General features: G+C 34.5%; 3 protein-coding genes and 1 pseudogene across 8 annotated transcripts; 3 read left to right on the forward strand and 1 right to left on the reverse strand.

The window, feature by feature from the left end:
* Positions 1-394: 394 nt before the first annotated feature.
* Positions 395-3,254, forward strand: LOC110605676 (type IV inositol polyphosphate 5-phosphatase 9). 2 transcript variants are annotated; one of them, XM_021744322.2, is made up of 8 exons: positions 395-515; positions 641-822; positions 906-1,010; positions 1,095-1,392; positions 1,466-1,650; positions 2,252-2,360; positions 2,445-2,596; positions 2,721-3,254. In XM_021744322.2, the coding sequence occupies exons 1-8, from the start codon at positions 489-491 to the stop codon at positions 2,944-2,946; spliced, it is 1,284 nt and encodes a 427-aa protein (XP_021600014.1). In that variant the 5' UTR covers positions 395-488; the 3' UTR covers positions 2,947-3,254. The 2 variants fall into 2 exon arrangements, with proteins under 2 accessions (XP_021600014.1, XP_043808730.1); XM_043952795.1 differs by having other exon boundaries at positions 2,708-2,798.
* Positions 3,255-3,644: 390 nt separating this feature from the next.
* LOC110605609 (cyclin-J18) lies at positions 3,645-10,005 on the forward strand. Of its 5 annotated transcripts, none has more exons than XM_021744241.2 (9): positions 3,645-3,914; positions 4,010-4,086; positions 4,594-4,693; positions 4,779-4,877; positions 4,964-4,981; positions 5,055-5,125; positions 5,232-5,358; positions 5,465-5,531; positions 7,923-8,263. In XM_021744241.2, exons 1-9 carry the CDS (start codon positions 3,864-3,866, stop codon positions 8,048-8,050), a joined length of 738 nt encoding a protein of 245 aa, XP_021599933.1. In that variant the 5' UTR covers positions 3,645-3,863; the 3' UTR covers positions 8,051-8,263. The 5 variants fall into 5 exon arrangements, with proteins under 5 accessions (XP_021599933.1, XP_043808289.1, XP_043808288.1 ...); XM_043952354.1 differs by having other exon boundaries at positions 4,809-4,877; XM_043952353.1 differs by lacking the exon at positions 5,055-5,125 and adding an exon at positions 9,385-10,005 and having other exon boundaries at positions 4,779-4,981; positions 7,923-8,060.
* A 3-nt stretch (positions 10,006-10,008) lies between these two features.
* LOC110604936 lies at positions 10,009-12,432 on the forward strand (annotated as a pseudogene).
* A 323-nt stretch (positions 12,433-12,755) lies between these two features.
* LOC110605665 (PHD finger protein MALE STERILITY 1) lies at positions 12,756-14,880 on the reverse strand. The gene is made up of 3 exons (XM_021744310.1): positions 14,586-14,880; positions 14,222-14,504; positions 12,756-14,133 (listed from the first exon to the last, which is right to left on the reverse strand). The coding sequence occupies exons 1-3, from the start codon at positions 14,878-14,880 to the stop codon at positions 12,756-12,758; spliced, it is 1,956 nt and encodes a 651-aa protein (XP_021600002.1).
* Between the last annotated feature and the right edge of the window lie 588 nt (positions 14,881-15,468).

The following is a 15,468-nucleotide window of genomic DNA, read 5'->3' on the forward strand; positions in this document are numbered from 1 at the left end:
CTATTGAATTGAAGGTTGTTATTTTTGAGATTTTAAATTAAATTTGATGATATTCCTACGATAAAGAATTTATTTGAAAAAAAAAAAGAATTTGATTTACTTAAAAAATACACGTGTGGCACGTGTTGGAAAATGGTGGTGAATAAAGCCGTTACCTTCCTTTCCCTTGAGGTTTTCGGTGTCTTTCTTGATTTATGGTTTGTAAATTTGATTTACGGATTTATTTTTTGTGTACAGTATCATCTTCTTTGTCTTTCTCGATTCACGGTTTATTAATTTGATTCAAGTAAACAAATTAAGTTGCATGGATCATCATCCACGTCACAGCAAGTGCTTCCCTCCAACTTGCAGAGGTCTCTCTCTATTCCCTCAGCATGATCTTCTCTCACTGCCATTTTTTTTTTTATCTCTTTGGCGTGCTCTATCTAAACCCTTCCTGATTTCATATCCTCTTCTTCACCTTCGTCCTCCCATCTCTGTGTTTCACCATGGCAGGACCAAACAACCAAGGAGAAGTAAAAAAAAGAAGAAAAACAAAAACTCTCCTTGTTCTTTTTATTCTTCTTTAATTTTCTCTCCATCTTCTTTGTTTAGTATATGGTAATAAATACCTGGTTTAATTGTGTACGTTGTTTATCAGGTCATGTGGCCGAGATTGGTAGCTAGCAAGGTGCTTAGAAAGAGATTGGGTAGCAACAACTTTGTCGCAGATTTTCCGAGCAACACAGAAGCTAGCTTGCTGGAAATTCCAAGTAACTTGGGTCAACCATCTTTGATCGCTGACACCATCTTCAATCATCACAAGCACACACACGACTACAAGTAAGCAGCTAGCAAACTCATATATTTTGTATTCTTTAATTCAATCATAATTAGTGATTCATATTTCCATGAACATATACAAGTCTTTTCGTTAGCACGTGGAATGTTGGTGGGATTGCACCAAATGAAGATTTGGATTTGACGGATTGGCTAGACACACCCAACATCTGTGACATCTATGTTCTTGGGTACGTGTTTATATGTATATAAATTCATAACATTTCAAAGTTCATGAGGTTTGAGTGAGGTTCGAACTAATGCAATTTACACAGGTTTCAAGAGATTGTGCCGCTTAGAGCATCCAACGTTCTTGGTTCAGAGAACAGTAAGATTTCCATGAAATGGAATTCCTTGGTTAGAAAAGCATTGAACAAGAAGATTGAATGCTGCAGACGAGATGAAAGGACTGTAGCAAGCAGCAGCATTCCTCAAGACTTCCGCTGCATCATCAGCAAGCAAATGGTTGGAATATTAATATCAGTTTGGGTTCGAAGCAGTCTTCGTCCTTACATCCGACATCCTAGTGTCTCTTGTGTCGGCTGTGGCATCATGGGTTGCCTAGGCAATAAGGTATATTAAAAACCTGATCGATCCAATGTATTAAATATTGCAGCAAATAAAAAACTATTGTTTTCAATTGCAGGGTTCAGTGTCAGTTAGGTTTCAGGTGCATGAAACAAGCTTCTGCTTTGTGTGCAGTCATCTAGCATCAGGGGGGAGAGAAGGGGATGAAAAGTATAGAAACTCAGACGTAGCAGAAATCTTGTCGCGAACAAGCTTCCCTAAAGGCCCTTCACTTGATTTGCCAAGAAAGATTCTGGATCACGAGTATGTCAAATTTAATTTATTAATTACTTGCTCAAAATATTAATTTTTTTTATTAATTAATTGTTGAAAGATGAAACCGTCCAAAACCCAATTTGTTATTATGTTAATATACCTTCTTAATCAATGATATTCAACACTTGGTCTTGCTATACTGACCATCAGCATAAGACATTGCTTGAGAATAAACTAAGAGCTTAAATTAACAACCACTATTTGCTTTACCTACTCAAAATTTTTTTTTTTTCGTCTAAAAAGAATAATTGAATATAAAATTTTCTGATTCAATGAAAGATTACTTTCTTTAAAAAAAAAAGTATTGTGTTTATCCTTCTTAATGGTTAAAAAATTAGCTAGGGCAGTTGATGAAAGAATTGAAAATGAGGTGGGCTATATTGAAATTGTAGGTAGCTAAACCGCCTGATAATATCTGTATAAACCCTTTTCTTATTGCAATTTGCACTTCTTAAATATTAATTAGAAAGTTCAAATTATTCTCCAAGCCCATCTAAGCTACTTGGATTAGTATATGCATAACACTTAAAAACTAAATTAGATAAGGTTGATGATGATATCGGCTAATTAATTTTCTGACATGATGCAGTCATGTGATTTTATTTGGAGATTTGAATTATAGAATTTCATTACCAGAAGAAACTACTCGTTTATTGGTAGATAAAAAAGAATGGGATCCTTTACTAGAAAATGATCAGGTATGTACACATATATATCCAACTAGTTATAAAAAAAAATTATTTAAGCTTATTTATTCACTTCTTGTTGTTATGGAATTGAAGCTGAAGATGGAGCTCATGAATGGTCAAGCATTTGAAGGTTGGCATGAAGGAATAATCAAATTCCCTCCTACTTACAAGTATTACCCTAATTCTAACGTATACTTCGGATGCATCCAAGGTAAAAAAGGCGAAAAGTGGCGTGCTCCGGCATGGTAATTTTTTTAAGAGTTGAATTATATTTATAAATTTTATCGACTGTAATGCAAAAGTTAAATTTATTTAGTAAATATATTTTTTTTAATCTTTTAATTTCTTATTTTTAGCCGGTCGATGTAGGTGCGATCGGATTATTTGGTATGGGGATAGGTTAAAGCAACATCTATATACTAGAGGTGAAGAAAACCTGTCTGATCACAGACCAGTTAAGGCAATATTTTCTGCAGAAGTTGAAGTTCTACAAACAGTGAAAGGAATTCAACAATTCTTCACATCGGAGAGGTTCGATCGAAAAACAAATTATAAATTTGACGTGCATGCCGAACTGCGACAAATCTCTATGTAAAAGCAGATTAAGCTTAAACCCAAATATATATATAATCTTATTATAAATTATTAGGTTGTATAATGTATAATAATAATAATTATTATTATTATATGTTGTAGTTGCTTGAAGTTGAACTTGCTGATGAGTGTACACTGGTAATGGGTTTCTTGTTATTCATGTTTCTTTATGGGAGAGGAGTTGTCATGATCATATCATTTCATTTTCAATGGATTATAGAATTAGGGCTAGTATGGCCGGATTAATTAATTATTGATTGCTATTATTTAAGGGTTTGTATTGGTTCTAATGAGACTATCTTTCAAAAATTTCATTGTCCAATTTGATGTTCCCAATTAGGGTGTTGTATATGCTAACCCCCACACAAGCCGCTTAATTAATTAATTAATTTCAGCTTCTAATGATTAGGGTAATCTAATTCAGAATTAGTTTGATAAAATATGCTAATCGTGAACATAAGATCTAATTAAGAGAATAAAAGTTAAAAACACTTAACAAATAACATATAACAATAGATAGAGTTGGAGCTTGGAGGTGTGTGTATGTGTAAAAATAATAATAATAATAATAATAATAATAATAATAATAATAATAATAATAATAATAATTCATGTGACTGAAATAGGAATTGGAAATGATAACCATAACAATCTCCTTAGAAAAATCAAATAAATAAAAATTACAAGTATTAGAGCAGCTATGGGCCCAGCTTAGGTCCAATAGCGGATCCATCAATAGAATTAGAAACCGCTTCCCGGCAAAATACCAGATGAGAGTTTTCGCAATGCATGCGGGGGAAACGAAATTCTTGCTGAAGCTGAGTGTCTGAGAGGCATTTCCGAAAATTGATCTGAAAGCGCCCGCAAAATTCCACACCAAAATCTGCGCGTTTGATTTGAATTTAGAGAGAAACGGCGATGTCCGATCTCCGGCTTCTAGCTGTGGAATTCCTCATCGAATCTGCTCATGTCAGCATACATACACTAACTTCATATTTTTGGATTTTTTTTTTAGTCCATAAAATGATTTAGTATATTTATTTGATTGCTAAAAAAAATTATAGCGACTTGAAGCTACTCCGATCGTCAAATACACTGCATTGTCTCTCTTGGCTGATCGATTCTATCCTTCTCTCTCTAGGTATTACTATATTCCATCACAGTTATGTTTTGCGTTATTTTCTTTATTGTTTTTTTCCTTATGCTATAACCGTTGATTAGAGTTGATAGAGCGGTTGATTTTGTAGCTATTCAACATAAATTTCTGTAATCGTTGTGCGTACTCTTATTAAAGCTCAATTTAGAGAAGTTATGAAACTTTGTGGAAATTCGAGTGACTTTGCTTGTTTGTTGATTTACATTAGAGATTTTTACATGAATGTGGCTGTATGTAATCTTTAATTAGCTTGGATGACAAATGTGTGTTTGGTCAAAATTCAACTTTTAAGTTTTGTATGTCAAGAGATAATACTTAAACATTGTTCTGCGTGATTTTCATTCTACCGCCTTTTTTTTTAACTCAGGAATTCGTTTTTTTTTTTCCAATTTGTTTCCACTATTGTTGGTGTTGTATGCTTGCTTCATTTGTTCACTAGGGATTTAGATCTATTAATTCCTGTGTTCTACCTCTCCTTTTTCCTCCTAAAAGGTCTGTGGGCCAACGCAAAATGGGAAACTGGCTTTTGCAACCCATGACGCAGAGCAATTTGCAATTATTTGCACTTGTTTCTATATGGATTTCCAGCAAAGTAAGTTAGCATGCTTTAGAGCTATGACCTTATATTTTGCTTTCTTTGAATGTTGATAATTAGCAGTCAACTCGATATTTTTTAGATACATGATTCTTGTCCACTGTCTGTCAAGAGTTTGAAGACCTTGGGAGATAAAAGCATCAAAGAACAACATTTTACAGCTCGAGATTTCTTGGAAGCAGTAAGCAAGTTTCATTATCAAGGTTTTAGAATCTCCTTACTCCTTGTTGCCCATTTACTTGAGCATTTAATGAAGCCATTGTGTAGGAGGTGGTCTTTTTGCAGGTAAATCTCATGTAGTTCCTGTTGTATCTTGTACAACTTTGATTCCACTCAATTAATATATTGGAACTTTAAGGTATTAAATTATGAGATTGGTGCTGGAAATATTGCTTTTGTTTTCCTTGAAGAGCTCCTAGCTCAATTCAGGTAACTGTCTTCATTAAGTGACCAAAGATTATGTGCAATGTGAATTAATGTTTTCTCAAATGGATGACTATACAGCCTATATAGTTTTCTGCATCTTTGAATTCAGGGGAGTGGCAAAAAATGGGGAACTTATCGATTTTGAGGCGTGCATGGATATCATGGATCTTCTCTATGAAAAGGAGGAGACATCAGTTCTTTATTCTTCTCCTCGTACACTCGCTGCATCTACCTTGGCATGTTTTATTATCCCCTTCTATTTTTTATTTTCTGCTGTAGCCAATTTATGTGCAACTATTCCTGTCCCTTTAGCAAGACTAAGTAGATTTTAATCTCTGCCAGGTTGCTTCATATGTTATCACAGTCCCAGTCCCTACACAAAGATGGAGGTTTCCTGTCCTTCCTTGGGGTAAGATTCATTTAAAGTTCTCATTTTTTTCTTTCCATTAATATATTTCCCTGTATATTTAAAAGATGAACAAACCAAGACAGTGAATTTATTATTTTATGATTGATACAATGACTCTTCATCTTGCTTTCAGATTTATAGGGCCCAATTTATGGAACAAATGGTTATCTCGAGATAAATAAAATTGTACAGGCAAAATTATCACTAAGATTCTGTTACAGAAATAGTAGAACAGAGAAGGAGAGAGATAGAAAGAACAGAATAGGAAGAGAAAGAAGACTGTAGAGAGAGAATAGAATAGGGAGAGAATAGAGAGAAAGTTGTTAGTGAATCTCTTGATATCTTGAATGAATTACAGGTATTCTCTATTCTTCCTTTTACTCATTCTCATAACTGCCACAGATCCAGCTAACTACTTAACAGAATTCGACTTGACCACTTTCCCTCGAAATCCAACTAATTACTGTCTCAGTCAAAGAGTCAACTATTTCCAGCGTGCAGGTCTCTTCTTCCTCCATCTATTCCTCTTATATGTAACAGATTGCCTTTTCTCTATACTATTCATTAAAAATTTCAGGGTTTTCACTCTGCTTTCCCCGATGGGAAGTAGGGTAGTAATCTTGGTGGAGAGCAGGAAACTTTAGAGTATCTTAATTCTTAGGAGTTAATGGTAAATTAAATTTAAGCAGTGTATAAGGTAATGTTAAGGTTTTCCTAATGTGTATAAACTGCTTAGTTCTGCTCTACTTTCTGATGTGGGGATGCTAAAGTCTGAGACATTTTACTCTTTTTAGATTACCTGCCTTAGAGCCTGTTTGGCTAAGTGGTTGAATATAGCTAATAGTTGTTGTTGATAACTAGCAGCTTATTGTAACTAACATATCATTTATGTTTGGTAAAGTATGTCTATTGATATATAAAATAACTTATCAATTTATTTTATTATATAGCCAGACATAGAATTATTAATTTATCATACAACATATGTAATAATTAAAAATATAATTATTTTTATGCATATACGTATCTTTATTCTAGAAGAATGAAAATTATAACTAGTTTTATTATTATGCATAATATTTGTATATTTATCTATTATATCTTAATTTTAAATAAATCATTAATGTAAAAAATAAAAAAAAAATTTAACTGAGGGGTAATGTAATTTAAATAAAAATAAAGTCAAATAAGCTATTAGTTGATGAGAAATAACTCTTACTATAGAGCTGACACATAATCCAATTGATAGGCATCATATTTGCTTCCTATCAGTTATCAACTACTTGTTTTTTTAGGTTTTATCAAACACTTTGGTTCAATTGTTTGGATGTTTATAAACTTTTTAGTTACATTAAATATCCGAATTAAACATCCCTTAGTTTTTAGCTTAGCATTGGCTTTGATATGAAAATAGATCCTTTTGGAATACTGAGATCTACTCTGACTATAAGCGTTCATTGCAATTGTTGGAAAAGGTTGAGACCCAGTTAAACCAGATATAGGTCAACATTCAAAATGTACTACAGCTCTTTTGAGGCTTTACCTAAGGTGATAGTCATTATGTAGTTACTTGGAAAAGTTCCATAATGAAATTTCCAACTTTCTTGGAAGGTCTGTACTATGGAATTATTGATTGTGGGATGGTAAACCATTGTCAATGTATTGATGCAAGAATATGTGGAACATTCCTGGGTTGGAATTTTGGAGATTAAAAACCACTTTGTTTTGCTGATTTCGCATGTATAGGACAGCTGGATGGGTTTTTGTTTCTATTAAAATATCGAGTCCATAACTACTTCTATGGTGATTGACTTGAAATGCCACTGGCCAATTTGCTGAATGAAAGTGTGCTGGTTTTAATTTGCTGAATGAAAATGTGCTGGTTTTCCAAAGGAGTTTGAAGTCTTGCTGATGTTCCTCTAAATGAATGCGGTAGAAGCTGAAAAAGAAAAAAAAAAAAAAAAAAAAAAGAAACTGGAGGTAAGTAGGTTGAAGTTTTACCTCTAAAAAGTTAAGTATCTGTAACCAGTTACATGTTAGGCAGTTTAGTAACCCTAAATCTAAGCAGTCTTCCCATTCAAATCTCTTATTGCTTAGAACTGATTGGTTTGGCCCAGAGAAGAAATTTCTAATTGTTGGAAACTGATAATCTCTGGAAACTAATTACCTGGGAAGGTTTTGTGTTGGTTGTGAGAAAGTTTTTCATGTTTGAGAAGGGTTTAATATAAGCTCCCACGCGTAGAAACTTCTTTAATCTCCTATATTTGTCATAGAATACCATAGCATGTGAAGTTTTTAAATCTGATTGATTTGCGTGTAAGATAGAAGTTAGTGGATTCTCCAACAAAAATAACGAAATATTAATGTAGAGAATTTTGTTGGTGGATGCAGTGAAGTTTGTGACCTCATTCAAAGAAGAAGATATTGTGGAAATTGTCAGAGACATTCTTATGCATGTGCTTGATCCTCGACAACCCGGAATCAAAATCTTGGAAGTGGAAGAGAAGAAATTCCTTTGATATGACTGCTGTATGTCTCTCCTTCTCCATTAAAAATGCTGCACCAGTTCTATACTTACCTTTTGGAAGAGTTAATTTGATGTGGTGCTGGGCAAAGTAAAAAGCTTCCTTTTCGGAAAGTATTCTTCTCTGTAAAAGAGGAATCTAAAGACTAAATTTGGGTGAAAGATGGTGGAACCTTGATCGATAAATCGAGAATTTTATTTCATGACATATCTATGATGAAATGGAATGACTATAATAAATAGTAAGTCAAACTGTGGGTTCATTATTTGCTCAGGGATGAGATTGTAGGGTCAGTTTCTTCTCTTGAAGCCTAAAGCGCTCTTTCTCTCTGAGAGTAAGGCCAACCACTCTGGGAACCTGATTCGATCTCTAAAAATCAAGATCTTTCCCCTTTTTGATAAATCTTCTAAAATTACAAGTTAGTTCCTAGGATATATAAAAAAAAATAGGTTATCATTTCTCCAATTTTTTATGAAAAATAATTTAGTTTTTATAATTTCATGTAAATTACAGATAATTTGAAGTAAATTAAATAATTATGTCAATGTTTTGACTAATAAAATGGTTCATTCATTTAAATTTTATATTTTAAATAATTATTTTAATATTTTAGTTTTAAATGATTATATATTTTAATTATGTAATGTAATTATTTAATTATAATTATTCTAAAATTTTATATTTAAAATAAAATAACTATAATAAAAATTTAAATGACGTAATTATTTGTAATTATAATTTGTAAAAAGCCACCATTTTGTTATTGGAGTGAAAGTTTATGATTAAATTGTTTCTTAAAAGAAAAGCAGGTGTTGACCTATAATTTACTAATAAACTAACTTTTAATTCACCTTCTGTTTTTTTAAAATATCAATTATAGTAAACCATAAAATTTTATAAAATTATAGTGAGTGCTAAAACACTAAGCAATATTTAGAAATGGTTTAACTTACCATAGGATCAATTTGTCAAGTTTTAAAGTGCACTTCCTCATATGAAGGAGACCTATGACTGTTTTCTCTTTCCAATTTTTTTAGGTATACTTGTTTTAGAAACAAATGCCTTTGTTAAATATATGAACCATTAAATCCATGACTTAATGGAAACCGGGACACTTCTCTCTGTGGGTTTGCAAGCACTCTATTTTCTCTTTTTTCTTTTCTATTTTTGGGCGGGATTATATTTATAAATAATTAATTTTTATTTTGTCTTGGCACATTGTGAGTACTTGATTGAGAGGGTTTTTTATTTATTTCTTATTTTATTTTATGTGCGTTCTTGTTGCCCTTTATTTGCATGCAAATTTTATCTCCTTGATAACTTTGCAGAAAGCTCTTCTACATACTTGTTGATGCCAAAATTTTGTTAGGGGTTCTCAATGCTTTCTTCACCAAGAACAACCAAATAAGGAAATATGGGTCTTCTTTTTATGTTGCATGCACCTCCTTGAGATGTTAATGGTGCTCTCTGTCAGCACCTGGTCTCTCAAGGACTATAGGAGTCTATATCTGCTCACTGCCCATGGTTCCCCCTGGCTCAGATCCATCCTCGCCCAGTGCTGTCCCTTTTTGCTGTTACTTGGTTCGACATCTTCTTGGAGTTCTTTAAGAGAATATTGTTTTTACTTTGGCGATTTCTTTTCTCGATCCTCACCGGTGATACATCTCCATGACATGTAAGAAGCGGCAGGGGCTGCTCTTTTATTTCGGGTCGCATGGATCTGTAGCATTCAGAACTCTACCCGTTTCTTGTGTTTAGGCTGTTGGTTTGTTCCATTTTGGACTGGGCTGTAGTATGAGATTTTACGTTGTGGTTTTTTTTTAAGACTAGATGGGTTGGGTTTGCCTTTTTTAACAATATTGGGTAATATCATGTACTCTGTGGATTTAGATCCTTTTAATTCAAGACATGTTATTTTTGAGAAAAAAAATCCATGACTTAAATGATGGCAAATGCAGTAATAATAATTTAATTCCCCAAAAATTATTCTCTTATATAAAATGAATTGGGCAAGTCATGGAAACTGAATTTATAATTTCAGATAAATTAAATATTTTTTTTAATCACTTAATTAAATCAGGCTAACAATTAAATACTTAATTTATTTATTATTAATTTTTTAAAAATTCACTTTAAATATTAGTATAATTTAAAAAAAAGTGGTTGATTAGGATTATAAGTTGGACAGAGAAGAGGGCACAATCATTGAAAGAGAAACTTGCATCTGTTAGTCCACTGGTAGATGATCTGAGGACAAAGAAAGAGCAAGGGATGAAGCAATTTGCAGATATAAAGGCACAAATTGAAAAGATCAGCGGGGAAATTTCTGAATATAGCAATTTCAACAAGTCTCTGATGAGTTCTTTAATTACAGATGAGCAAGATTTTTCTTTAAGAAAGCTCAATGAATTTCAAACACATCTTCGCACCCTTCAAAAGAAGAAGGTATGCAAATTGATGCCAAAGTTGCTAGTGGGTGCTAGCACTAAATTTATATGTTGGTAACCCATAGTTATTCAGCTAAAAAACGAAGTGAGAACAGAATCAAAGGAGGGGGCAATCTTGATTAATATATGTTGGTAACCCATGGTTACTACTGTTTGGAAGTGTGACTGCAGTCATAATTTGCATAATTGAAAAGCTCACCCGTTTTGCGTGCAGTTGATGACGCCATTTGTATACTTGTGTAGAACTTAGTTGCTATATTTTACACGTAGAATGAGTGCAAGGTAAATATGATATTTTACTATTCTGGTCTAATGATTTATAATTCTTCCTTCTGTTGCAGTCTGATCGTCTCCATAAGGTCATTGAATATGTTAATGAGGTGCATTCTCTTTGTGGTGTGCTTGGGTTGGATTTTGGCAAGACTGTTGGTGATGTTCATCCAAGTTTGCATGGAGAAAACCGAGAACAATCCACTAATATAAGCAGTGGCACTCTGGAAGGTCTAGAACAAACCATTATCATGTTGAAATTAGAAAGAAAAGCTCGTATTCAGAAGGTAATGCAGATAACGGTTAACACCTGTGCTTTACTGTTGATTTTTCTTTTCCATATAAAGTAAAAAAACCCTATTTGAAATCCAGCTATAAGATACTGTGGCATCATTATTTGAACTCTGGAATTTGATGGACTCGCCAAAAGAAGAGAAGAATACCTTCTCAAGAATTATTTCTGTCCTTGGATCATCGGAGTCTGAAGTCATGGAATCAGTTGTTCTTTCAAAGGAGATGATTGAACAGGTCTCAATGCACTCTGTTCTTTTTTTTTTTTTTTTGTTTTTTTTGATGATTGGAGAATGGATCCATAGTTTTACTCGTCTTTATAAGAGGCATCAGCGGAGATGGAGAGGCTTACTAAATTGAAAACAAGTAGAATGAAAGAACTTGTTATACAAAGGAGATCAGAATTGGAGGAGATAGTCAAAATGACTCATATTGAACCTGATAAAAGTACTGCTGCTGAAAAATCAATCACATTGATAGATTGTGGAACAGATAGTCCTTGGTCAGTTTGTCATAGTAATTTCCTTAGTAAAGGCATTATTGAATTTTAAGTCTTTCTATTATTGTTCAGGTTTAGTAAAAATAGGGAACTTTCACCTTGCAATCTCATTTTTAATTGTTGGCATGATAAGTTTTTCAATTCAATAAAAATTTGGCCCGTTATGCTGATTTATATGTCACCTATCTTGTTATCCTCAAAAGGATTCTTCACGTATTTCAGGACAGCAACCGGTACAATGCTGGGATGGGTGCACACATTAACCTCAAATGTGCAGAACGAGCTCGAGTTACTATCAGCAAAATTCCAGGTAACGCCGTTGTTATTCTTTCTTTAGTCTCTACTAACTTTCAGAGTCTAATAATTTACTCTTTCCAGCAATGGTCAACAATCTGATAAGTAAAACTCTTGCTTGGGAAAAGGAAAAAAAAGATGTCATTTCTCTATGATGGGGTGAGCTGTTTATTTTCGGTGCTTAGTTTTTATGCAGATTTTTGTGTCTACGTTATTTTTATTAGAAATTTATAAATGATATTGTTTGCAGGTAAGATTAGTGTCAATTTGCAAGATTACAAACTGGCCAGACAACTGAGAGAAGAGGAGAAAAAGAGATACAGGGTAAGCAACAGGAGACTAAGTTGTGTTGATGTATTGCTGTTAAGGAATTCCTTGGTGTTCCATATGCTATATGGTTTATATAAATGGGAAAAAAAACATGATAATTGGTTTCTTCTTTTTCAATTTCAAGCTTCTTTTTGTCCACTGTGATAAGCTATCGTTTGATATACGAAGCTTGGTTTACTCCGAGATTGATACTGTAGAATCATTGTGATGCTCTACTTAACAAGAAATAAATGCCTTGCCATCTATGAAGCTTGTCCAATGTCTTTGTTAGAGAAAAGCTGCTCTTGGTTTCTTACCATGTTATGATTGTATCATATCAATTAAATGTCAAACAAGTCAATTTTTATTTGGAGGATGCTTGCAGGAAACTTTACCTGCAGATATAACAAGTATGCTATGCTCAAGCTCATTCTATGAGAGCTTGATTTTAGCCTTATTGTAGGCTACATTGATGCCTAATCACAAACACCCATCCTAAAGGTCTGGACTGTCCTTCTTTTATGACACATTATATTCAGATTTAACATAAAACATCCTGAACTAGAAGTGAAAGGAAACATGAGAGCTGCTATGGTATAGAAGGTAAGATTATGATTTCATGTTCGCAACGGCTGCATAGAAATATATGAGGAATTTCCTGATGATTTGGAATATGAACACATCTAGTGTGCTGCCAGACCTCGCAAACATCACACGATACCATCCTTTCACCATCATCGTCTTTGGTTCCACAAGGGCAATCGATAACTCGGTTATTAAGATCACTTTCATATATTAACTCATTGATCATTCCTCTCTCCTTGTTGCTACCCTCGCACAGGATTTTCTGACCTACTTGGACGAGTCCAAAAACTAGATCACTCCCCTTGGCATTCAAGTTCAATATCGACTCGACGATGAGGCCTCTGAAGCCCCAGTACAGTTCCCTGAAGTTCCTTTCAACTTGTTGCTTGAGCTCATCACAGGTAGCATTGGTTTTCAATGATATGCATTCAAATGGTGGCATTGCCTTGTTTGCACCTTCATTAGCAGGTTCAGTGTTTTTCAGGACAATTGTGCAATAGAGTTCCAATTTCCCTTCTAGGTCTAATTCAACTCTAGAAGGCACTTCTGTATAATAGTCTTTGGCGAGGAGTTTAGTGTCAAGAATTATCCTTGCAGCTGCTTGTATTGCTGTAAGAATTCCCATGTTGAGGTTTTGCTTTTGGTCTCTGATAATGTATTTGTAAAAGTAGAACATGTCCTGCATTACTTGAGACCTCGTTATCTTGTATCGAGCCTTCACTTTGGAATTGTTAATGCTCAAACTTTCTTGGGTAGGAAATACATTTGAGACATCTTCCAAACAATACTCCAAAACCTTTGTCACCGGGTTCAAGCTCCGGCGAACTAAATAGTTTCCCACTATACGGTTTCCAAGCGACTTGAGCACGAAGTCTAGTAACCCTGTGTCACCAATATATGCACGAGCAGCATCCCGAACTTCTTGCCTCGAAACCCACCTGAACTCTGCCCTTTTCAAGGCTTCAACGATCACTCGAGTTGCCATTTCAATTCGCTTCGGAGACCATCTACAAGTAGGCTCAACCATAATCCCTGTGCTATAGGAATCAATGCAACTATCGTCAGGAAGGCGACTTTTAAGCTCGAACATGAAGCGAAAAAGGTCACCAAGGGTCGCCAAGGAATAGTCTGATAAAGTTTGGTACCTAGAGACAATGGCTGGAAGATCATGATTAGAATTGCTAAGAAAATGGACTAATATGCACAAGGGCATGGCTTGAATGGTTCCTATGGCTTTCTGGTAAATTGCTCGAGTGACGCCAAAGCTTCCTCGCTCGAATTTGTAACCCCATTGACCAAACCAGGGCTCGCCATATGCAATCCCATGGAGCAACCTCAAATCCATGCTTCTCTTTTGTGAGATGTCGTTCAAACTCACTTTCCTGCAAATTGAACATGATTTTTCATCAGTGATTCATTGGTTGAGTGCTTGTCTGATTATGGATTTGTCACATTAGAAAGATGGCTAACCTTGCTCGTAATCCATTGCACAAACGATCCCAGAATTCCATGATCTGTCGTCCAGACAAGTTGGAACCAGCTTCCATTCCATTAACACACAGCAAATGACCGAACCCATTTGAATGGAAGACACCATGCATGATATGTCCCTGAAATTCCACAATGTTAAACCTACCCTTCATTGAAATTGCCCCATCAAAGTTGCCTTCACAGTTGAGGAAAGCAATGACTGTGTCCTTGGATGGCAGCACAAAGTGATACTTCTTGTTGCAAATTAGATGGTGACCCCAGCCTGAGCTATAAACGAATCAACAACTAACAAGAGAGAAATGATTAAAACAGCAATAAAATAACCAAGGAATCAAGACTTCACCAACATAAAGACAATGCTTGCAATGGTGTTCGACAGATGCCTCAATGGGCTCCTCAATAACAAATAACAAGATATGGAAAGGAGGGTGGCAGCTGACTTCAAGCTGAAATGACCAGCTTGGGATTCCCCTGCAAATCTTATTCTCAGAATACCCAAATTCCAGAAGAGCTTCAACGTTATGTCTAAAAGATCCATCAAACTCAACTGGGTACCCATGTTCACCAAAAGTCTTGAACCTAAACACCTTGTCTCCTCTCTTCCTTTTCTTGCAGTTGGTTATGTCCAAATGCGACATAACTAACGTACATCAACTGCCACAATATGAGAAGAAGAAGAAGAAGGAGAAGGAGAATAAGAAGAAGAAAGAAGAAGAAGAAGAAAGAAGAAGAAGAAGAGAGAGTTTGATGATGAGCATGAATCTTTTCAAGAGAGGTAACAATATTAGACAAGGTTACTTATACTAGATACTGCTTGGTCACACAGTTAGTGCCTAGAAATAAAATTGGAGAAGACACAAAAGAGAATCAAAAATCAGCAGAGAAGAGCTCACTATGTGCATGATTTTCTTTAAAATTGAATCTCATGCAAATCTGTCGCGATGCTGTGTAAGCCATGACAAGTAAAGAAATAGATCCACACATTCATCATGCTTCTTTCTGAACATTACAAATTGGTTTTATATTCCGGCAAATTCTATGGTCAGCTGGGAAATATTCATCTTAGCTTCATGGGACAGACTTAAACGCAACATTTCTTGCTCAACTACTCCTTCCCCATTGCTTTAAATCTAATCAAAATTCTATTTCCCATGACAACTTCCTTCATTATTTTTCTCTTACTATCTAAAGATTGAGGGAGGAGACTGTTTCTGATAGCTTGAGAT

The sequence above is a fragment of the Manihot esculenta genome, chromosome 17 (genome assembly GCF_001659605.2).
Source record: "Manihot esculenta cultivar AM560-2 chromosome 17, M.esculenta_v8, whole genome shotgun sequence".
NCBI lineage: Eukaryota > Viridiplantae > Streptophyta > Magnoliopsida > Malpighiales > Euphorbiaceae > Manihot > Manihot esculenta.

What these genes read in the sequence shown, in the direction of transcription:
- LOC110605665 (XM_021744310.1), bottom strand. Translation starts at nt 14,880, where the DNA reads ATGTCGCATTTGGACATAACCAACTGCAAGAAAAGGAAGAGAGGAGAC. An exon ending in CAAGCATTGTCTTTATGTTG is followed by an intron (nt 14,505 to 14,585) that starts GTGAAGTCTTGA and finishes TTTATAGCTCAG; the next exon opens with GCTGGGGTCACCATCTAATT. An exon ending in TGCAATGGATTACGAGCAAG is followed by an intron (nt 14,134 to 14,221) that starts GTTAGCCATCTT and finishes TTCAATTTGCAG; the next exon opens with GAAAGTGAGTTTGAACGACA.
- LOC110605609 (XM_043952353.1), top strand. Translation starts at nt 3,864, where the DNA reads ATGTCCGATCTCCGGCTTCTAGCTGTGGAATTCCTCATCGAATCTGCT. An exon ending in TTCTATCCTTCTCTCTCTAG is followed by an intron (nt 4,087 to 4,593) that starts GTATTACTATAT and finishes TCCTCCTAAAAG; the next exon opens with GTCTGTGGGCCAACGCAAAA. An exon ending in GTTTCCTGTCCTTCCTTGGG is followed by an intron (nt 5,532 to 7,922) that starts GTAAGATTCATT and finishes TGGTGGATGCAG; the next exon opens with TGAAGTTTGTGACCTCATTC.
- LOC110605676 (XM_021744322.2), top strand. Translation starts at nt 489, where the DNA reads ATGGCAGGACCAAACAACCAAGGAGAA. An exon ending in TGTGACATCTATGTTCTTGG is followed by an intron (nt 1,011 to 1,094) that starts GTACGTGTTTAT and finishes CAATTTACACAG; the next exon opens with GTTTCAAGAGATTGTGCCGC. An exon ending in AGAAAGATTCTGGATCACGA is followed by an intron (nt 1,651 to 2,251) that starts GTATGTCAAATT and finishes GACATGATGCAG; the next exon opens with TCATGTGATTTTATTTGGAG.